The sequence below is a fragment of the Nanorana parkeri genome, unplaced genomic scaffold, assembly GCF_000935625.1.
Source record: "Nanorana parkeri isolate BGI_ZX_2015 unplaced genomic scaffold, ASM93562v1 scaffold224, whole genome shotgun sequence".
Taxonomy (NCBI): Eukaryota; Metazoa; Chordata; class Amphibia; order Anura; family Dicroglossidae; genus Nanorana; species Nanorana parkeri.
Window position 1 is genome coordinate 30371 of NW_017306492.1, and position 24208 is coordinate 54578.

Consider the following 24208-nt stretch of genomic DNA (forward strand, 5'->3'; position numbering starts at 1 on the left):
TGAGTGCGCAAGGGCAGATGGTGAGGTCGGCAAATTCGACTGGGTCGGCATTCTTGACAGAACACCGACTTCCTGATCGTGACAACAGTGAACCATGCCTGTGCAATGCGTGTTGGAGATGCCATTGTAGTCTCTACCAGAGGTTGGTGAGACAGGGTGACAATGCATGAGCACAACTGGTTGTCACCCCATAACAGGAAGTGCCTGAACAAGGGTCTTCATGGCAGGATCACCAGGGATTATTGGAATAAAAGCTGCAGAATTAAAAAGATTGAAAACAACTTGTAAAATGACATTAACTTATATGAGATTTTTGTGCCTGGGTTTACATATAATTTAACATGCTTTGTTATAGCAGAGCTCCAGCTAAAAATAAAATTATGGAAAACAAAATATACAAATGAATAGAACAGAGCTGCATTAATTTATGTCTTATATATCTGCCTGGAAGTCACAGCTGACATGGATCCTTGGAACTCTATCTCCATTTCAGGGGAATGTTCTTCCTTTGATACTATATTCCTTTTCTGACGGCCAAAGTAACACGGCATGTTACGGCAGGTTGGATAAATCTCTGATTATCTGAGAACAGATCTGAATAATACAGCTAAAATATGTTGTACATAGCTGCTTATATGTAAATGGTTAAAGAGCGCAATGGTTGTAAATTCTGAATTATCGATGTTATCATGGGGTTCTTATTTACTTTTAATTATTTATTAAATATACAACTGAAAACAAGAGTGCTATAAAAAAAATAATAGTTAACTACAAGAAGCGTTAAACTACCACCTAGGGATTCATTAATAAACGTTTGCCCGGCACTAGCACAAGTATGCAGCACCATCTAGGGGCACTAGCGCCATAAGAACAGCATCAACCCGGTGGAACTTTTACATATGAACCCCTAAAGCTTTTGGCAGATTTCTAAATGATCACATTTCTTCTTTTGAATCCAGTGTATATGAAAAGGAATGGTAAAAAAAGCACTTGTGGGTTTAACCAATCACTTTTTTTTGCTTTTTATCTTTTTGTAACTGGGGACATGGCAGAGCCATATCCTTAGCCTCCATAGTTTGTACTAAAAGGTGTACATGACAAGTGCATTGCATATGGCTCCTGTTGGTCAAATAACCTCCAACAACTACATTCAATAATAACTCTAATGAACTAATAACTCTAATATTAATGAATGACACGACACAGGTCTTGGATTTTTAGTGGCCACAGCAGCCATTTTATTATTTAGTGCCAAAAGGCAAATGTAACCATTGTAACAAACTAAACTGACCGCGGGAGTTAAAGTCCTTGACGTGATATCCATCACCAAAAATACCCAGTATCTGCCCACACGGCCCCCCGCCGCACAACACCGCCTCGGGGACTTGTAATCTTACATCAGATACTAAGTAACTAATGATGGACCCGTTAAGACAGGGATGCCATACCAAAGACGGCTCCCCACTGTCACTTAAACCTCAAGCAAATATGTTGCACCTGAAGGACCCTAATACCCTGCCCGGCTGCAGTGACAAGACAACATGATAAAACAGAGAGAAAAAAGGACAAAGTAGACAACAAAGTAGAAACAAGAGAAACACAAGGCAACAAATCAAATATGACCAATGGGGCGGGAGGGCGGGAAGCTGCTTCCACGCTGATGACCCCACCGAGACTGACCTTTCCTTCCCAAGGGGGCCACCTATCCTCCTCCTCCCGGGACCCTGACCAATCAGGTAAGTGACACCACCCAAAACCCTTTAAGATAATAATTTAACCCTATCTAAACCCTGTTAGCCTCTTCAAGACCCTGTCATGTTGGCCCTACACAGACGCCTGACTGTACGTCTTTCTCATCTCATAATAGTAAGAGGTATACTATACAGCGAGCAATATACAGTATTATGTTACAGGAGCTTGGCAGGGTTACGCTATTACTGCCAAATCTCCTATTGTATCTCTCCCTTCTCTCTTTAGATTGGAAACTGGTTTGAGCAGGGCCGTCATCCCTTGTGATTGTCATTCCTTATGATTGTAATTCCTTGTGTTTCACATTTTTGTGTGTGATATAATGTCATGGAATTTTACAACACCAACAACAACCACCCCAAGTACCATACCAAATGAATGAATAAAATATAACACAACTGTGGAAAAATGTGGCCGTGGCCCCCTACTGAATGAGAACTACCAGGGTTGCAGCTGGGACCGGGCTCTGGCGCTCCACCACTGTCCTGAAATCATTGTTTTGTATTGTTTTAGAAAAACTGTCACATGACAATAAGCAAAAATCTATCAGTACTTGTACTCGCAAAACTGGTATCGGTGCATCCCTTTATTTATATTTATAAAAACAAAATCATGCATTAAAACAGAGATGTACAAATCCCTGTGACAGCTGCCTCCTATCTTTTGAATTTTTCTCTAGTCTTGTCTTGGAGCTCGAAAATTATCTGTACTTGTACTTGTACCAAGGACGGTACTTGGTATCGGTGCATCCCTACTTGTATACGTTTGTTAAAACCGACCAACAGACTAAAGTTGAATTTAGCAGAAAAAACCTTGCTTGATCTTGAGCATGATGCATCTGTACAATGCTACCAGATTATCAACTAAAATACTGTCCACCCACAAAGGTGGCCAACAAAGGAAGGGAGATGACAACTTGATTGAGGAATCTAAACAGCTGACAAGCCCCAACGGCAGAGATATAAATAGTTAAGCCAGCGATCCCATTGGCTGTTGACTTTCCCTTCCAAAGTGATTAAAATGGTGGTCGCCAAACCAATTGACAGTGGCAGTGACTGCTTTTCACTAATTATACCCCCCACCCCCCCAGCAGAGCTATCTTGTAAAATGCAAAGATTTTTCTGGGTATTATAATTTTGAGTCCCGACATCTACTATTGCATTCTACTTCTAAGCCCTAACGGAGAAGGATGTACTTGCACCTGAAGTGTGTTGGCTGTTTTATTGATTCAATCAGATTTTAAACATTAAACATTTTATGGACTCTGACACCCATCATCTTGATACCTTATCGAGGCTTTCACAGTAACCTTTGTGGGAAGCCTGGTGTTTTTTTTTTAACCACCCAACCAGCGTCCGAGAGCTCATCACAAGCCTGTAGAAACTCGGTCATAAGAACAGAAAAAGTTCAGAGTGCATCTGAAAAAAAATGTCTTCTGGTTTCCTATTTATCCACTCCTATAGAGACACTTTATTAGCTTCATGTCCCGAGCATTATTTGTCCGCATTCCGTACAGCTCTGTTAAGATGTTGGGACTATGTAAATCAATAATAGTAGTTTCTATGTATTAACTGCAATATTACTAACAATGTAATATTACCAATCCTTTATATTGCTCCATAGTAATATGATATTCATTACAAATTATACATATTCTTTTATTCTATGAGCAAACAAAGACCCATGCTAGAATTGGACTATCTTATCAGTTTGGCATTCTTTGAATGCTGAGATAATTTGGGGGTGGGTGGAGCAAAACTCTTCACAGCAAAACTATAACAAAGGAAACGTAACAAACATAATAGCAGTTTTACTGACCTGCACCAAACTTGCCCTCTATTGTCTGCATCTGCATATGACTGCAGCAGGGACATTAGATTATCACAGAAATCACTGCGCTGGGAATGCGTGCCTAACTACCTGATATAGGTAGTTAGGTGAACAAATGTAAAGCAAATATGTTGCGCTCGGTCTATGTGAACCAACTACACACTAAAGTGTTAATAAACAAATCTGTGTAAAATTACAACAATCCATGTGAAAAAATTGATGCAAGTGGATTATTTACATATGACTAGAAGGTTCAACACACAAACATAATAAGAATAATAAAAATCAACACTGGAACCTTCAGAATTAGTGCCAGTGATCAGCCTCATTGGTTCGGCATGTATATCTTAAACACGTGAACCTCTGGCTAGTGGTGTAGTAAAACAACACAGAAAACAAAAATTTAAACCGTGATATTAATTCAAGCGAACAGCACTTTAAGAAAGGGCAACTTCCTTCTCTCAGTGACACAGTTTTTTTTGTTTTTGGTTTTTTTAAAGGAGTATTGGAGCGCCACCACAGAGCCCCTCCTTCCTTTTCAAAGTTTGTTCACAGCTTGAATTAATATCACGGTTTAAATTTTAGTTTTCTGTGTTGTTTTACTACACCGCTAGCCAGAGGTTCACGTGTTTAAGATATACATGCCGAACCAATGAGGTTGATCACTGGCACTAATTCTGAAGGTTCCAGTGTTGATTTTTATTATTCTTATTATGTTTGTGTGTTGAACCTTCTAGTCATATGTAAATAATCCACTTGCATCAATTTTTTCACACGGATTGTTGTAATTTTACACAGATTTGTTTATTGGCAGGGACATTAGATTGACATCCCCTTTGGAGACAGAGACAGAACTGGAATAGTTCCAGGCTGTCTGCAAAGTGCAGTGATTATTGTGGGGTTATATGAATAAAAAAATAATTGAACAACTTGTATTTCCTCTGTATTTCTTTATAGGAAAGCAGCATTAAAGTGTATCTGTGTATCTAAATCCAAGAAGAAAAATGCTATATATTGCGACTGACCAGTCTTTAGATGTGACGACTGCATCCGTTTCCTTTTTCAGGCTCTTTTTTCCCTTTATTTGTACCTGGTGATCCTGCCAGTAACACACTCAAAGTAGAACCTAAGGGCCGATGCACACTTGGCGACACCCCACCGTGCAGCAAACATGCACGATTCCGCGCCGATTGCCGCACGGTCAGGAGTCGCCCAGCTGTGCACCGATCGCGCTGTGGGTGCCATTATTTTCCAATGGCACCGCAGTCGCGCTGGGTGGATTGCACGGTTTACCGCCACGATTCCGCCCGTGCTTCAGAACACGATAAAACAGTCGCGCGTCGTGTATCGCAGAAAAAAGGTACAAGTAAGGCTCCTGTGTGACAGTGTAAACAAGTATCAAATCCAGTTATTATGTGATGCATAGGTCTTATAAAGTAAGCAAAAAAGCTTCCTTTCCCTCCCCTGACTGAGCCATATCCTTCTTCATTTGTGTCTCACATGCTCCCCCTCCCAGGCACTGCAGCTCACAGTGGAAGTGATTGAGCAACAGAGGCAATGCTGCCAATGTACAAAGTAGTGGGCAGGACTAGGTTTGGCTAGTTATTGATTGGCAAGCTACAGACTTGTGAATCAGCAGTGACAATGCTGATAGCCGCTTCCACTGCAACTGTTTCATCCCACTGCACTGCAAGCAGGCACAGCCAACAATGCTTCACATGCTCTGAATTCAGTGGCAGTGCAGCATTGTTGCCACACCATCACAGGAAGCTGCATTAGGTGGACTTCACTGGCAGGATCAACAGGTATTTATGGAACTTTGCAGGGGGACTGTCAGTGCAGATGCAGTCAAAATTAAAGGCTGAGTTTACCTTTTGGTCCATGTTTCATATTACACCCATATATACCTGCAGGATCTGAATGAGCCAGCAATCCACTTATCACGATTGCAATTCTTTACTGGCACCAATGGAAAAAAAATAATAAATGCACATTTCTTCTTTTATGAAGAAGTGCGCAATTGTGTCACCTTTAAGTGCTGCAGCACATTTTTATATTAGAGTAGGCCATATTACTTTAATCTCCTAGGGCAGGGGTGGTCAAACTGCACCCCTTCAGTTGTGATGAAACTACAAATCCAAACCCCGTTGTGCATCTGCCTCTCGAAGTCATGTCTGTGGCTGTCAGTCTTGCAATACCTTATGGGACTTGTAGTTCCTCTACAGCTGGAGGGCTGAAGTCTTGCTACCCCTGTCCTAGGGTGACAACACTCACTCACTGTACTCTATCTACATTATCTCACTAGGACAGGACATTAAACTCCCCCCTTCCTCTTTTCCATAACATAGCGGGGAGGTCTTCTGTAATCTTCCTCAGTTGGGAGCAATGTAACTGATATGTAAGCAGCTCAGGAGAGATAGCACAGGAAGTTATCAGCTTGTGAACGGATCAACAGGTTTTTTTGTACACTTATCAAACAGATATAACAAAACACATTTCATGTTATATTTAACAGACCAAAAGGGAGCAAATAAGAGAAGTTATTGCTGGGGTGTACATATCCTTTAAAATAAATTCTGTTTCACTAGGTATCCAGTGATTCTCAAAGACTGTATTGTGATGATGATGCATAAAAAATGTCTGCAAATCAGTCTTCCCGAACGTGCATTCAAATACAACCCACCCTCTCCCTGCTGTGTGCAAAGCATTGAACCTGAACTGTAGCTGTGACCTGTGAGGTGTACAGAGGTGCCACTCCCCAGCCCTCCCCTCCTGCGCAGCTCGGGGCTGTACAGCCTTTGTGTACTGCTGTGTGCAGTCCTCTCCCCTTCCTCCTCTATGCTTAGCAGCCCAGCCCTGAACCTCAGGGACATTTAAAGCTGAGTTATCTAAGGAATCCCAGTCGGGAAACTCAAGGTGGGAGGAGGCCTCCCAGTTACTAAGAGAGGAAGCTGTGTCTGTAGAGGTGTGCACTGGTGAGTGAGCTTTAGAACATTGTGCTGCAAGCTGCACACTGGGGCTTGGTGGGCTCCAAGGATCGCACCAACTACAGCCGCTTACACAGGGACCTGGATCAGAAAGTTGTACCAAATACAGGTGACCGGCCCTTGTGCTGCAGCTAGTGTGGACTGTGGGTTGTGTACTGGGATCTGGCATGCACTGGAAGTCTGCACTGGTGCCAAGAACTCACTGGAAGCTGTATTTTGGGGTTCCTAACGGAGGCGTGTACCTGCTGTGACAGTTACTGGAGGTTGGCGTAGGCACAAAAAGATAACTGGAGGCTTATTCTAGAAGGTAACGCATACTGGAATTGTGTACTACCACCAAGGAACTATTGGAAACTGTATACTGGATCCTAGTATTTACTCAAGGTTGTACACTGGGATTTTGAGTGTACTGGAGCTGTGTACTGGAACAAATCATTTAACGGAGGTTGGATAAAGGTACTGACACATACTCAAGGCCTTGGCCTGGGTATTGAGTGTACCGGACGTGTGTACTAGAACAAAGAACATACTACAGGTTGTATTTTGGGAGAGTTGTGTACTCTAGATTGCACACTAGGGTTAAGACCAAACAAGAGGTGCACACTTTTTTAAAGACAACTTGTTGGAGACTGTAGCCCAAAGCTCAGCAGGTGCCCAGGGCTCTGTCATTGTATACCAGTGTGGGCAGTGGTACAGCATCAATACTCTCATCAGAGGCTGACATTTCTAAGGGCACTTGTAGACCCCTTCATCCAACATGACGCTGGTGGCATCACCAGCCGGCGAGCAAGGCTATATCAGGACGGTCCTGAGCCGAGAGCATTTTATGGACATGGACAGCTCTACCCTGGCACTGCCGTCTGAGGAGATGCTGAAAGTGGGTCGCCAGGACCTCGAGAAGTCCATGCGGATCCAGCACCAGGTCCAGATGACCATGGCAAAGAGGACAACTAAAAAGAGTTTGGCCAATGGTATGTATCATTGCAGCTTGTTCTCTAGTCCTCCAGCAGTGAAGAGTTGTATCTACTTAACATATCTGTGTCTGTTCATTGCATACAATCTGGGCTTTTGTAATACAGTTTATGTGGTTTGTAAAGACTTTGTAATGTGCATTGGGCAGCATGGTGGCTATGTGGTTAGGATTCTTACCAGTCAGCACTGGTAAGAAGCAGCAAGCGTGCTATTTGCATGACGTTTATATGTTCTCCTTGTGCTGGTGTGGTTTTCCTTCCACAAAAACATACTTGTGGGCTAACTGGTACCTCACCAATTTGGCCCAAGGCTGTGTACGTGTGTGCAGTAGGGGCAGATTGTAAGCTGTTTGCAGAGACCTATTGGAGAATTTTTCTGTGATCAGTGAAATGCTGAGTACTAATAATTTGTGCAAAGGGCAAGGAATGTATAGATTGTTATTATATAGCACCAACATATTCTGTGGCGCATTACACTGAATAATTCACATCAGTCTTTACTCCTTGACCCAGAAGGTGCTTACAGATTGACCGCAATGTCCCTGACTTTCTAGGTCCAATCTTAAGTTTTGAATAGACGCACCATGGATATGTTGTTGTTTAGAATATTGATACCTGACAATAACAGTATTTTTATTTATTTACCATTTACTTCTTATTATCGTTTCATATTTTCTTGTCTTTTCAATCTTTTTAAACATTAAGGCAAAATTTGTTTAGTCAACACGTTCACTGAATCTATAACGGTGAGATGAAGTGTTGCAACAGTTTTACGCTGGATTCACTCCATAGCGTTATGCAAACGCTGCGTATCAGTTACCGTATTTTCTTGCACGTTAAAAACATGCAGAAATTAATACTTGAGCTGAAGCTCAGTCACTCTCTGTTAAAGCCAGGGTTAAAAAAAAAAAGAGGTGTTGCAAAACGCGCGTCTGTAACGGTAGATAATGAGGCTAGGTTCAGAGCTGAGCAATCTCGGGACACGCGCTCATGCATAGTTGCACACAGCGATTGCCACGCGATCCCATTGATTGCAATGGGGTTACATCTGTGCGGCAATCGCTAAAAAAAAAAGTACAAGTACCTTTCTGTGTGATACATGACGCATGTTTTTTTCCGCCGCGATTGTGTTCAATGGCATGGAGACCGTGCAATCTGTCCGGCGCGTCTGGGGTGCCATTCGAAAATAATGGCACCGCCAGCGCGATCGGCAGTGGTGGGCAATTCCATGGTTTTGTGCACAATTGCCGCCCGGTCACGGATCGCCCAGGTGTGAATCTAGCCTGAATCCACCATTAAATACAGCTCTATAATAATGATAGTTACATTGTTTCTGATCATTTGAGACCCGACTCCTCTGTGTTCTGTACAAAGGTCGGATCTTTGCAGAATTACTGAACGGTCATTTTATTTATTTTATTTTTTTATCCGTTCACTGTGACACTGGGAAACTTGTCACATGAACGCAGTTATATATGAACATGAACGCTGTGCAAACTGTTGGCGCTATATAAATACTACGTAATAATAATAATAATAATATATAGAATTATGCGTATAGATCCATGTAGAAGTTGTTGTTTTTTTTACTATTATTATTTCTAATTTTACTGCATTTTTTATTCCATGTGCTCAGCGTGTTTTTGCGCCCTTTTCAGCGTATTTTAATTTCAATGTTTGCAATGATTTTAATGTGTCCCACAGATTTCTAAATGTAGGACAAACACATGGTGACATTATACAGAAGACATCAGACATTATAGCAGCCACCAACGTGCAATGGTGCAGTATATTTTACTGCAGTGTACAGGGCTAAACAAACTGTGCGAGCGGACCCGGTTATTAAGTGTAGAGTCCATCATAAGCAACACCAGATGGTGGCAAATTTTGCACCTTGTTAAAAGGGTATCCCATATATCAGGCACTCCAGCTGTGGTGACACTTCAAATCCCAACATGCCTCTGGGAGTCATGCCTGTGAATGTCAGTCTTGCAATGCCTCATGGGACTTGTAGTTCCACAACAGCTGGAGAACCGAGGTTGCCTACACCTGCCATAGATCAAAAACGTTGCCATTTTTTTCCCCGGGAATTGTGCACAGCAGCCAGAAGGTGTATGGTGCCATTCAGCATTGGAGCGCTAGAATTCTTCCCTAGGAAGAGGTTCAACTCGTAAAAGAAACAGGAAGGACAGAAAAGAAAGAAAGAGGGGAGAGAGGTGATATATAAAAAATAAGGAAAGAAAGTATAAGAAATAGTCTCATGGGTATGTAGCGGGGAGGGGGGATGGGGGCGATTAGTATGCTGTCCAGGAAACCCTCTAAGGCTTTACTATTATCTGCTACTGAATGTCTTTAGTTTGTCGGCCAGCATCATTTACCTCATTTCCTTTGAGCCCAGTTCATTCTAGACCTGCCTCCAGCCTGTGACTGGACAGTAAAAGAGAAGCGGCACAGTGATAAGCTCATCTCTCGCTCACTCTGCTCTCTCCCCTTATAATGCTTGTTTATTGGCTCCTTGTACTGATATTTGCTCTGACATTAGCTGATACCCGGTCAAATTACACAGTTTACATTTAATGATTTAGTAATCATTACAGAGCTGCATTGATTTGTTTCTCTTATATCTGGAGTTCAGGGTTGAAGTGCATCTAAACACAAAACAGTTTTGTTTTGAATCAAGTGAAGAAGGGTTGGAAGCTCTGCCAGGTTTTTCTTTTAGCGTTGTTTGCGTCTATATGTCTACTCTTGAATGCTATTGTCCCCAGGAGAAAAAGTGAAATGAAATCAGCAGAGTAACAATAGCCAAAGCCACCCACACTGTTGCTCTGGGGCCTGGGGGAAGGAGGGGGCCCTGTTAGGGGAGGGGGTTGTTGATAACACAAATCCGGTTCTGTATCACTGACGTGTATTTCCACTTTTGCAGTCAAATTTGAGGAAACCCCCCTTTCCCTACGTCTCTATGTGTTCTCAGAATACTGACAAAATATACTTTAAAAAAAGATTTCTTACCTTTTTTAGCTGCTTCTCCGGAGCAGGATTTGTGTTTGCAACTTGTGAGTCGCCGTTCACACCATAGCACAGCACGGATGTGCATTGCAGGGGCATTTGCAGGCATTTGTTTCCTATATTTGGGGCGCGTCCCCAAAGACATGCTGGAATGTTATTTGGCTCCTGTCTAAATTGTCCCTTGTATGTATACATGTGAGAAAGGGACTTTAGATTGTAAGCTCCTTTAGGGCAGGGACTGATGTGCATATGCAAAGCGCTGCGTAAAATTGTCGCGCTTTATAATACCAATAATAATTGATTTCAATGGGTGCTGCACGCGTGGTAAACGCAGGAAAAGTCACACATGTAGCATAGTTTGCGTCTCACGTTTGGGATGCCAGTACCTAGTAATGGCACTCCAAGAGCGTTGTTTGTACGCACTCCGTGAACACGGTAAATTGTGCGTTTCTGCTCTCGCATCATGCAACGGTGTATAGCGGGACTAAGGGTTAAGCAGCGTATAAATAGATAATTGTTTCTATTGTAGAGATGAAGGAGCAGGATGGCAAATTTTTCTTGAACAAATAAAATTCACTCGAAAAACTCCATTCATTCCAAAATCGAATGTTAATACCAACTTTTGAGGGCTGGTGCAGGCTTGGGTGATTGTGTGCGGTTGCACACAATGGTTGCCGCGTGGCCCCATTGATTTCAATGGGGTTACATCCGCATGGCAATCACTAAAAAAAAGAACATGTACCCTTTTTCTACGACGCTCGTTTTTTTTCAACCACGATCGTGCGCGATTGCATGGGCGGAATTGCAACGGGAAACTGCGAGATCTGCCTGGTGCCCAGTCTGCTATTAGAAAATAAGGGCACAGCCAGCATGAACATCGGTGGTGTGTGACTGCACGGCCAACCACATGGTTTCGTGCACCATTGCCGCGCGGTCTGGCCTCAAGGACACTCGTCAAGTTTCTGATGGCATTAGTGAATGTTCTGACCAGATTTTTCATATGGCTGTTCAGATGAAAATCTACCAGTGTATGGCCAGCTAGTGTACATGTAGGGTTGCCACCTGTCCAGGATTCACCTGGACAGTCAGGGTTTTAGCACGACTCATTCTACCAAAAAAATGACCGCGTGTCGCTAGAGTGTTCGGGTTTCGCTTGACGAAAAGGTGGCAACCCTATGTACATGTGATACTGAAATCTGCCAGCACAGTACAGACAGGGTTCATTATGGTAAAGTCACTTAGTGAGGACTAAGTGACTTTCAGTTCTTGTAATGTACGGACTATGCTGACCGCTCTCTTGATACAAGTCCTTGATTTGATCAAAAATGTGCTATGGGGCCCCATAATCTGTAGTTATGCCACTGAGTGGAATCCAAAATGTTACAGTTGTCACTCTTATGGGTCATATCAGAGACATGTGGTCTGGGGAGGCAGAGCCTCACCTGCCATTATGGAAGAAAATGCTGTCACCTAACAATGAGGTCAGCGAAAACAAGCCTCTGACTTGGAGTCAGAGGCTTGAGCTCTGTGGGTGGTTTGGACCAATGGTAAAGGAAAAAAAAACAATTACACCATCCATCTAGATGCCTCATCAGTGACGAGCAAGTGAGGGACAGGGAAGCTATTTTTTACTTTTTAAACGGAAGTACAGAAAGTCCTGCCAGAAATCCACTGCCCTTCTAACTTCCTGTGGAGTGAACAATGTTCTCATACAATGCTATCCCCTTTCTTATAGGAGAACTATGAGGTTAGTGATTTCCACTCACCTCATAGTTCTAGCTGACCTGTGACAATGAGACTGTCACAGGTCGGCTCAGTAGATCGGGAGGTGAGCGAACACATACCGGCGTTCGCTCACCTCTCGATCCTGTCAAGCCAGCTGTCACTCACGCAGTTGGGCGGATTTTGACATCGAGGTCGGGATCCGCTCCGGCTGCGGCGTCTCAGTATACCTCGAGCTGTAGCTCGCGGTATACTGAGCTTAGGGTAACGGGAGGATGCTAGTTTGTGTCCTCCCGTTACCCTAAGGTGAACTATGGGGAAAAACACTGACCCCATAGTCCTCCTTTTAAGCTGGGTATACACACTAATATCTGCTAATAAACAATGGATTAGCTAAGAATGTTTATTACAGGGAACCTGAAGTCTTTTTTATTTTTAACAGATTCTCAGATATAGACATCATTGTTATCTGTTTAAAGTAAACTGCTTTATCAGTGTTGTTTCTATATCTAGCTTGTAACCATGCGTGCACTTTGGGACAGCCGGATTTGCTCTACATGTGCAGACTCTGCTGGTGACCGGCACAGACCTCCCAGTATTCCAAATGGCAAATGCAAGACAGCCCCCTGACACAGTCCCAGTCAAAATTCCATTGTTTTTCATAGAAACACAAATTTAACATCAGTACTTCATTTTTGTACCTTTTTTCATTTACAAAATAAAACATTGCAGTAATCTGCAGAGTGAACAGGAAGAGCGACAAACACTTTCAGTAGTTTAAAGTGGTCACTAAAATCCCATATCAGCTTGAACCTGTTAACGTTATTTCAAAAGTCATTTTAAATCTGCAGCTCTCGTTAAAATATTCTCTGGTGATCCTGCCTTGAAGATCCTTGCTCAGGTACTTCCTGTTATAGAGTGATAACGCTCTGTCCCTGTCTCCCAATTGTGCTCATGTGTTGTCACTCTGCTACACAGGCTTTTGATGGAGACTACAAGATGTTAATTTATAATGTAGATCGAGCACACATATTGGTGCCCCTGGTTAGGGTAACTAATTCCCAAAGAGACAAATTGAAATAACTAATTAAGGAGATAGAACTTGGGGTTTTCTAGAGGTGACTCCTTTTACAGTGGCGTCACGTGGGGGGTGCGAACGGCACCCGGGTGACACCATTGGAGGGGTGACGCCAAAATGACTGACAGTCATTTTGGTGTCACCCCCCTCTAAAAAGTCGGGCACTCGGTCATGGACCGAGAGCCTGACAGTGTCAGGAGAGAGGACGGGACCAGGCGACATACCTCATCCCGCCGGGTAAATGTCCCCTCCTCTCTCTCTGCCGGCGTCCATCACCGACATGGCTGCCAGCAGGTGTCAATTAGATGACCACGCGTTCGCGATGACGCAATCGCGGATGCGCGACAACGTCACTGCAGGGTGACACGCGGCCTCGGGACGCCACTGCTCCTTTAAGAGTTTTCTATACGCGGCACTATCTAGGGGCGCTGGTGCTGTGCGAATGGCATCTGCCCGCTTCTATGCCGGGTGGAACTTTTATACTCTAGTAGTATCCTAACCAAATGAAAAAAAGAAACATTTTGGTACGAGCTAAACTTTATTAATGTTGCACAATAAAACTGATTGGGTAAGTTACGTCCAAACCACCTAAACATGGCCTGGGGGTTCTCCGAAGAAACACCTGTGCCAGATACACATGTACACTATAATTAAATCCCAAGAACAAAACTCATTATATAGCTGATTATTATATAGCCGAACTAACCTAAAATTAAATTCTCCATAACAATGAGCTTGTTATGAAGAGAAGTAATTCTTCTTGGCACATTTGCAAGCAGAACTGAGGCAGCAGCCATGATCATTCAGCTGCCTTAGCCTCCTGCAAAAAAGTGAAGTTGCTACGTAATGCTAGCTCTATAGTAAAGCATATATCAACCCAAAATCTAAAATATATTGCAGCCTACCAGTCCTAAGATGTGGTGGCGGCAGCGGCATTCATTTTCCTTTTTCAAGGTGCTTTCCTTTATATTAACCTGGAGGTCCCGCCAGGTTAAAACACTTCCTGTCCTAGGTGACAACATTCACATACTGTACTCTATCGAGGAGCAGTGTTGTCACCCATTTCATAGGGAAACAGGTTTTCTTTAAAATTTTCAGTACTTGTTATATAGTAAAAAAAAATAAGAAAGCTCTGTGTGTCCCCAAAAAATGGTATAAAATGTATTTCAGTACAGCGTTGCATGACGGAATAAACGTCAGTAAAATTCCCGCAGCGCTGAATACTGAAAAATGGACAGGAAGGGGGTTTAACAGATCAAAGGCTATGTTTAAACTCTTTTTATATTCAAACTTTTTTTACTATGCAGCTCAAAGGTTAGACCATTGATCTACATACAAATGACATAGTAAATACAATGAAGCAATGTATTGATTTTAGTGTATTTACTTAATGACACTTGGCAGGCTATCTGTAAGTGTCATTAAGGAGAGGTTACATTTTGGTGCAACTTTTAAAAAAAACAATGGAATTCCAAAGCAGCGGGACCCGGAGAACTGCTTGCCAATGGTTCTGCAAGTTCCGAGCTGACAGGGGAAAAGCATGCGGACAGGATTTTCCTTTTCTGTCTGAAACCACAGCCCTGAACCGAGGACTCGGCAGTATGGACTAAAACCACAGCCCTGAACCGGGGACTCGGCAGTATGAACTGAAACCACAGCCCTGAACCGAGGACTCGGCAGTATAAACTGAAACCACAGCCCTGAACCGAGGACTCGGCAGTATGAACTGAAACCACAGCCCTGAACCGAGGACTCGGCAGTATGAACTGAAAATACAGCCCTGAACCGAGGACTCGGCAGTATAAACTGAAACCACAGCCCTGAACCCAGGACTCGGCAGTATAAACTGAAACCACAGCCCTGAACCGAGGACTCGGCAGTATGAACTGAAAATACAGCCCCGAAGCTATGAACATCGGAGGATATTGTATCTGCCCTGGTCACAGTGTGAGCTCCTCCTACAACACATTCCACATCTGGGTAGAGGATTCTTCCAATAACCTCACCTCTGACCCCTTCAATCTGTCACTTCCATGGCACAACCTTTCCTCTTCTGTAAACACACATGACTAGAAGACTGCACACTCCAGGATAAGACATTGTGCAAGTGAAGGAAAAATTATTCAAAACAATATTCCTTTAAATAAAATTGGATTAAAGCGGAACTCCAGCCACAAATATCTGTATGTGACCTCTCACACTTTTTTCCCCCTGTATGTGACCTCTCACACTTATTACCCGCTGTATGTGACCTCTCACACTTTTTTCCCCCTGTATGTGACCTCTCACACTTATTGCCCCCTGTATGTGATCTCTCACACATATTTGCATTTCAAATTTGAGCAGGTTGAGGTACGTGCTGACCGTCTGCACCCAGCATGAGCACCCAGCCACAGTGTTCCCCTTCTCTCTCTGTGATCTCCCAGAATTTGCATCAATTTCTATAACTTTATCGGTCATAAACATGGCGCCATGCAGAGTATTGTTACGTTTGAGCAGGGAGTCATGTAGACCAGTGGTTCTCAACTCGTGGGTCGCGACCCAAAAGTAGGTCGCGACACCCTCTGCAGTGGGTCGCGGCATCATGTCTGAATAGACCGGCCTGAGACTGAATAGAGAGGGGGAATTTGTGGTTCAGCCTGTGGAACCTCATGTCAAACTGTCCCCTCTCTCCCGGCCTCCCCCGGGACGTATGTATTGTCTGCTGTCCAGGCTTTGTAAACTCATAGTTTATCTTTCCATCGTTGTATAGGATCAAAGAGAAAGAAGCCAGTGAGGTTTAAATGGCGTGACGCTCCTTTTTTTTCACTTTCAGAGGCAGTTCTGATGTTTGTGCAGGTAAAAGGTCCATCCACCCACAAGCGGGGTAAGGTGTGCTGCTTGATATAGCCTATTTGTTTTGAATGGGCTGGTAGACACCTAAATGCGTGAGAAAGCGCAGTGACTCTTTAGCTTAACATGCATGCTTAATAATGCATGGCATGTATTGTTTTACTGCATTGTGGTGTAGCCCACTACTGTAGTAGTGTGTGGGGCGTCTTTTTCTAAATTAATGTCACTGCAATACACCATGGTGCACGTGTTGATGTGCGTTGTGGCAGCATGATAATGTAAGTCATTAGTGTGAAGGGGTCCCCTATAGTTTTTCTGTGTTTGGTGTTATGTTTTAACTCCCCCAGAGTCGTCATCACTGCCATAACCTAAACGTAGATCACTTTGATTATTATGCAGTGCAATGCAATGAATTCAATGTTTAAGAGTTTTAGTTTCATGCAGATTTAGCTGGTCTCCTGAGCACTGGTCCTGATATCCTATTTTAGGGTGGCTCCTTTCCCTTGTACGGTCCTATGGAGCCACCCTTGTGTGTGCTAGTAAGCTGTCCCCACAAACATACAGGCACAGCAAGGCAAGTCAATCCCCTGCTCCCCTCCAGGGCTGTCCTGAGGCCGGGTGACACCCGGAGCGGAGAAGGAGTTACACCCCGCCGTGACGTCATCGCGCATGCACGGCCATCTTGGTGATGGGCGCCGGCAGAGAGAGGAGGGGACGTTCATCCGGCGGGATGAGGTATGGCGCCGGGTCCCCTCCTCTCTCCTGACACTGTCGTGCTCTCGGTCTATGACCGAGTGCCTGACTTTTCATAGGGGGTGACACCAAAATGACAGTCATTTTGTTGTCACCCCCTCCAACCCCCCCACGTGACGCCACTGCTGCCCTCTACTCCCTCCTTCCTCCCTCTTTCCTTCTTAATGCTAGTAGATGGACGGCAGTTGGTGATTGCGCTGTCCCTCATGACCTTGTACTGGACAGGAAGTTCAGGAACGCTGAGCTGAGAGAGTTGGAGCTGTTTGTGTTTGACTGTAAGTGTTTGGGCAAAAATATATAAATATTGAGAGTTTAATACTACTTTAAAGGAGAGACTGTCACATGTCGGCTCAGTAGATCGGGAAGTGAGCGAACACATACCGGTGTTCGCTCACCTCCCGCTCCTGTCACAGCTCTCTGCCGTGACAGGGGAGGGGCCAGATTTCCCCCTCCCCGCTCCAATCCGCCAGCGCTGACTGGTGGATCGGACGGGGGAGGGGGCGGGTACAGCTGGCTCTGCCTCTAGATAGGCAGAGCCAGCTGTCACTCACGCAGCTGGGCGGATCCAGACATAATTGTCGGGATCCGCTTCAACTGAGGCGTCTCGGTATACCCCGAGCTGTAGCTCGCCATATACTGAGCTTAGGGTGACGGGAGGACGCTAGTTTGTGTCCTCCCGTTACCCTAAGGAGAACTATGGGGAAAAGCCCTAACCCCATAGTTCTCCTTTAAATGCAAGCGGTGCTTCGTTTTTACTTTGTGTTTGTTTTCTTACTCGTTGTGCATTTTTAGAGTAGGAGTATAACCAATACAGCCCCCAGCACATTCTGCTCCAATAATCTTCTAGCAGTTACTTGGTACATAAATCAGACTTAGTGTGACACTTTGAGATCAAATGTTGTCAGATTGAAGTTTCAAAACTGAATTAAACAGGCTGGAACTGGCACACCCTGAAAATTGTCGCACTGCTGGCTGTCCAATGGCGAGACTGTGACTCAGCCTTACCCCAGTGCTGAGATACAATTGTCCCTTGTTGTTTCATTAACTGAATGATGAAAGGCAGTCTGACAGAATTTGAATTTTTTATTACTATGAGTCAATATCGACCAGTTGTTCAACACTCGGCGGCATCGTCTGCCTGTCGGATCCTGAGACCTCCACTGGACGCAAAGCGGCTAACAAACACACAGCAGTGACCCAAATACATTATTATTATTATTATACAGGATTTCTATAGCGCCAACAGTTTGTGCAGCGCTTTACCGTATACGGAAGACATTACTATCACAATAGTACCATTCAAGACAAGATGATAAGGAGGGCCCTGCCCCTGAGGGCTTACAATCTAAAAGCGAGGGGCAAGTGATACATGAGGAGAGAGCTGTGTGGGGATGAATTGTTTGAGAACAAGATGGTTGAGTGGTTAGGTTGAGGTGGCATAGGCTTCCCTGAAGAGATGAGTCTTAAGGGATCACCTAAAGGCAGTCAAAGTGGGAGACAGACGGACAGGTTGGAGAAAAGAGTTCCAAAGAATGGGAGAGATTCTAGAGAAGTCCTGGGGGGGAGCATGGGAGGAGTTGACGAGGGAGCTAGAGAGCAGGAGGTCTTTGGAAGAGCGGAGGGGACGTTTAGGGTGATACTTTGAGACCAGGTTGGAGATATAGCCGGGGGCAGATTTGTGGATGGCTTTGTAAGTGGTTGTTAATATTTTGAACTTCATCCTTTGGGCTAAGCCAGTGCAGGGATTGGCAGAGGGGGGCAGGGGATGGAAGCCAGTGCAGGGATCGGCAGAGGGGGGTTGCAGACACTGAGCGTTTGGTTAGGTGAATGAGTCTAGCAGCTGCATTCATGATAGAGTGAAGGGGGGATAGCCTGGGTAGAGGTAAGCCAATGAGGAGGGAGTTGCAATAGTCAAGACAAGAGATAACAAGTGGGTGGACATCATACTTGTACCAGACCTCCAAATGTATAAAAAATACAGTGTAGAACAGTGGTTCTCAACCCGTGTAACCTCGGGACCCACATGTTTCCTTGGTCATTAAGGCGTGACCCAAAAATGATTTCATTTCTGAAACATTTAAATTTATTACACAAAACAACTTGTGCAGTATTCAGCAACATTATATATATATATATAATCGCGACCTACTTTTGGGTCGCGACCCACGAGTTGAGAACCACTGGTGTAGAATACATGCCGAATACTAGTGCTAAACAAAACAACACACATATCCCTATGGCACCCACGCGAGCAGAACCCCGCCAAATTCTTTAAACAGCTGGTACCAGCGCTGAATAGTGCAATATGGCCTGGAAAGGAAGGAGGTTTAACACCCGGGTCATAAAGTGGCTGAAGTAGTATTAAAGTCTCAAACACTTTTCAATAATGATTCCAGATCAAAGAAATATATATTGCCCAGCGAATAATTTCTTTAAATGCTTGCAAAAACACCTACCGTCATCATGGTTCCAAACAGTTATTATTATAATACAGGATTCATATAGCGCCAACAGTTTGCGCAGCACTTTACAATAGAAGGAGGACATAACAGTTACAATACAATTCAAGACTCGATGGTCAGTTGACCCCAACTCTCTCAACTCTGCTTCCCTGAACTACCTGTTCAGTACACGATCACCAGGGACAGAGCAGTCTCCAGCAGCCATCCGTCTATTAGCTTGGAGAAGGAGGGAGGAGAGGATAGCAGGAAGAAAAGGAGTGTTTTGCCTTGCTGTGTCTGATTAATAACAGCACGTTATTAATCTGAGTTGCCACGCTCAATATGGCCGCTAGCGGTGGTCATATTGAGTAGGGAAGCTGAGATTAATAACGTCCTGCATTACTGTAAACCTAGTTCATTTTAATACTTTATTTCTGTATACTATTTGTATAGGGAAAATGCCGCGGGTGGGGCACGTGCAGCACCGTCTTCTCGGGCAAACCTCTTACTTCTAACTAAACCGGAAGTCAGATGTTTGGAGAACTCGAGGAGTTGGAGCTTTCGATAGAACACCCAGGCACAGTCCTGATCCTGGCAAATCGCACAGCTTTTTTTTTTTGTTAGAACTATCCCCCCTTCCCGTTTACAAACACATGTTTACCATACACAGACGTATACATTCGAATCTGGCGGGGGGGGTGGGGGGGGGCAAGATTGGTTTACATTTTTTTTTTTTGTGGTTATTTTAATTTTTTTACTAACTTTTTGCATACTGTGAATACCCGAGTTCTTATTCTGAATCCAAATAGTCATTGAACATGTAGGTTGTTAAGTGAGGAGTAACTGTAATGATCTAGTGCTGACTGCAAGCAGAATATTAATGATTTGATCCCCTCATTAAAATTACTATTAATATTACCCCAAAAATCTTCCAGGTGTTCCCCAGTAATAGAACTTCCCCCAGTCATTATTGTGACTTTACAAGCTTGTTACAGATAATTGGGCTGTAATTTAATGGATATTATAATACTGCAGTAAAAAAAATAAGTCACAACTTCTCCTCATCACTCTGTGTGTGAGATGAAACAATGGGTAATGTGGTGATTTCTTCAGATTTGAAGCTGAAGTGGATCTTCATTAAAAAGAAAACCGGCTCTGAAGATTTCATAAAACCTGTTGACAACTCGGGCGCTTCGGTCTCTGTCACCTACAGTAGCTTTAGTGTTTGACGAGTATCCTGCAAATTATTAATGAGATCTAGAAAACAAAGAAGCTATGCCAAAAGACAAAGTCCAGTACACTTGTGTTTATATTTAGACTTTTAAATGTTTCCCCCATGATCCCTTGTGGCCCGACTGAGGAAGGCTTTCCTTGCAGGACCGCAGCCTTTTGCCAGTATGAAACCATACACCTGAATATGTGTCTATATAAAATTCTTTCTCTGTGGCACATTTTCCTAGCGAGGGAACATGGAGCCAACTTCCCGGCCATTCAGGAAGCCAGGCCGTGGGTAATGACTCACGCCCAAGATTTCTGATTGACCAGGAAGTCGGCTCCATGCTGTTTGGCTGGCTCAATGCTGATTGGCTGGGAAGCCAGCTTCAGAACCAATCAGCATGGAGCTGGCCAAACAGCCAAACAAACGGCTTCCCGGCCAATGACTCACAACCCGGCTTCCTGATTGGCTCCATGCTGTTTGGCTGGCTCAATGCTGATTGGCTATAAAGCTGGCTTCCCAGCCAATCAGCATCAAGCTGGCCAAACAGCATGGAGCCGGCTTCCTGGGAAATCAAGAAGCCAGGCACTGGGTAATGACTCTACCGGAAGTACTGGTATCGGTATTGGCGAGTACCGAAATATAAATATACTCAATACCGAAAAACCAATATCGGTGCATCCCTGGTATATATTTTTAAAAAGCCATCCTTGAGCTCCAGTCAACAACTTTGCCTAGGCAGCCTTAACGCAATCAGTCTGCTGCAGGCAGGAAGAAGAATTTCCTCAGTCGCCTGTCCCGCAGTGATCAGCCTGCAACATTGTAACAAGTCACAAGGTGAGAGGTTACAGCAAGGGCTGATCTGTGTCAGATATGTGTGAACACACCTAAGAACTGCACGGGATTTACACAATCGTGTAATCTCTGAGCCAGCATCTCATTTCAGGAAGTACATGGTGACTCTGGATGATGCCAAAACAAAGATGACACTGTCCTTCTGAAGAGCAAAGTAGATTAAGGCATTGTCAGAGGGGAGAACTGTGATCTATGGGAGAGGTATTAAATACTTGGAAGTGTTACCCTGTTGCATGCAAGTACTTATCATGGAAAAACATTCTCTGCTCCTCTGCTCCATGAAGTGGTGGGAATGCTGTGTTATCGCCCAGCTATACAGTGGGTGGAACGTTTTATTATGTTCATGCTGCGGGCATAATGATCGAAGATTAGTAGATTCCTCCATCCATGCTATACAGTGTGGTTGGAGGAAGCTCCACTGCAGGCCGTTGTATTCAGACACTTCACCTGATAGGACATAGTCACAATATTCTACCCGGCTCAGTCAATTTTTACATTGACTTTTGTTAAGCTGGATGATGACCACAATGGCACCCATGGCGAGAGACAAGGCTGATTCAACAAGAGTCACCCTAAATTTCAGCCATGTATGGCTAACTTTAGGCTTCGTATTAAAGTCAAAATGTTTTTAAGCTATTTCAAATTATGGAAACGGCTCCTTGATGTTTAAAAGTTTTAGCTTTCTGCAGAATTAGCTGATCCCCCTGAGCCCTGGTCCTGACCTCCTGCTTTAGGGTGGCTCCTTTCCCTTGCAGGGTCCTACAGAGCAACCATTGTGTGTGCTGTAAGCTGAGTGTATCTCTGCAAACACAAAGACACAGCAAGGCAAATCACTCCCCTCCCTCATCCTATCCTCTCTTTCCTTCTCCAAACTAGTAGATGGACAGCTGCTGGAGACTGCTCTGTGCTCTGTGATCTTGTACTGGACAGAAAGTAGGGATGTCCTACTTTTTCTAGACCAAGTACTTCCCCTTCATGTACTTGCCGATACCAATTACCGATACTTTTTCTTAAAGGGACAGGTGACATTTAAAAAAACAATACAAACTAATGATTTTAGGCCAATTTCTTTATGATTATGAAGAACTTGAATTTAAGACTGTTTTAGAACAATAAAACATTTGTATTTGCTTTCACACAGATGTTGTGAAACTACAAATCAGATCATGCATCTGCCTCTGGGATCGTTTAACCTATTGATGTTAGCAGGGGAAAATTGCAAATCTATTGCTGCAGTGTATTGGGAATGTGTACTGTATCTATGTACTACATATAGAGTACACTGCAGCAATAGGGTTGCAATTCTGTCCTGCTAACATGAATGGGTTAAATGATCCATAATACAACTACATATTATGTACTACGGATCATTTAACCTATTCATGTTAGCCGAGGATAATTGTAAATCTATTGCTGCAGTGTACTCTACATGTAGTACATATACAGTACATATTCTCAATACACTGCAGGCAATAGATTCTTCGTGTTCGGACTCCCACTTCTAAACTTCCCACTTCACCCCCGGCCCTCAGTTACTGTTCAATGATGGCTGGTGCCTCACGATGTACCTTGCAGGTGAGGTCTTAGTCGGCGCTGTGCGGAGAGCAGCGGCGCGTTAGCGATGGTCCGGTTGGAGGAGCTCCAGGTGGAGTTCTTATTTAACTGGCCGGCAACTGCTCAGAGGTGCCGCTCGTGTCGGGGTCCTCTGGGCAGTCGCCGGCCAGCTAAATTAGGACCCCACCTGGAGCTCCTCCCACTGGACCAGCGCTGACTCGCCGCTGCTCTCACGCACAGCAGCCTGAAGGTAAAGAAAAAATAGGGCAAGCATCGGCGCTATGTATCGGGGCATTTTGACAAATACAAGTACTTGTCAAAATGCCCTGTATCGGTCCTGATACCGATGCTAGCATTGTATCGGGACATCCCTAACAGAAAGTTAAGTGAAGCCAAGCTGAGCGAGTTGGAGCTGTTTGGAACCACGACGACTGTAAGGCCTTGTTCACACCAAGCGCGGAGCAGATCCGGACCAGAGCAGGTGCAGACCGGATCAAAACTGCGTCCAATGTATTTCTATGGTATTTTGACCTCCAGTTCACATCGCAGCGTGCGGATCCAGACCAGATCCAGAGCAGGTGAAAAAACTGCCCTATTTTACCTGCTCTGGATCTGCTCTGGAACGCATCAAAAACGCATGCAAGTGCCTGAAAGCCCATGTTAAACTTTAAAAAAAATTGTTTTTTTTTTTTACCAAATCCGGCCCGGAACGCATCAAAAACGCGGCACAACCCACTGCACTGCGTGTGCAGAAACCTGACCGGATCTGCTCTGCATTTGGTGTGAACAAGGCCTAAGTGATTGGGAAAAAATGTAAAGAACTAATTGGCTGGGCAATGTGTATTTGTTTGATCCGGATTCATTATTGAAAAAAAGATTAACTTTAATATTACTTTAAACTCCCTACATAGGTTGATGGTTTAATAAGTAATATGTGCTAATGAAGAGCAGAGATTTTATTATGTGTCATTATATAATGGCATTGTTTTGAATCATCTAAAATAATGTAACTAGCGAGCAATAATGAATGCAGCTCACTAGTATATACAGTATATATAGTAACACTGCGCTACCATGTGATTATGGATGTAACTATTTATACCTCATGTACAGTATGTTCTGCACACCTGAACTAAGGATATTCAAATGACAACAAATAATTATTATAATAATAGACAGACGACGTGCAACAAAAAAAAAGGTGTAAATCAAAC

The 24208-nt window shown here is 43.9% G+C and overlaps 1 protein-coding gene across 2 annotated transcripts in view; it reads left to right on the forward strand.

Moving 5' to 3' along the window:
• Positions 1-7291: 7291 nt before the first annotated feature.
• Positions 7292-24208, forward strand: part of PKP2 (plakophilin 2) — a 70871-nt gene continuing 53954 nt past the window's right edge. For both annotated transcript variants that reach the window (XM_018556093.1, XM_018556094.1), the window contains exon 1: positions 7292-7537. In XM_018556093.1, the coding sequence (XP_018411595.1) occupies positions 7324-7537 (214 nt within the window). In that variant the 5' untranslated portion in view covers positions 7292-7323. The remainder of the gene's footprint in view (positions 7538-24208) is intronic.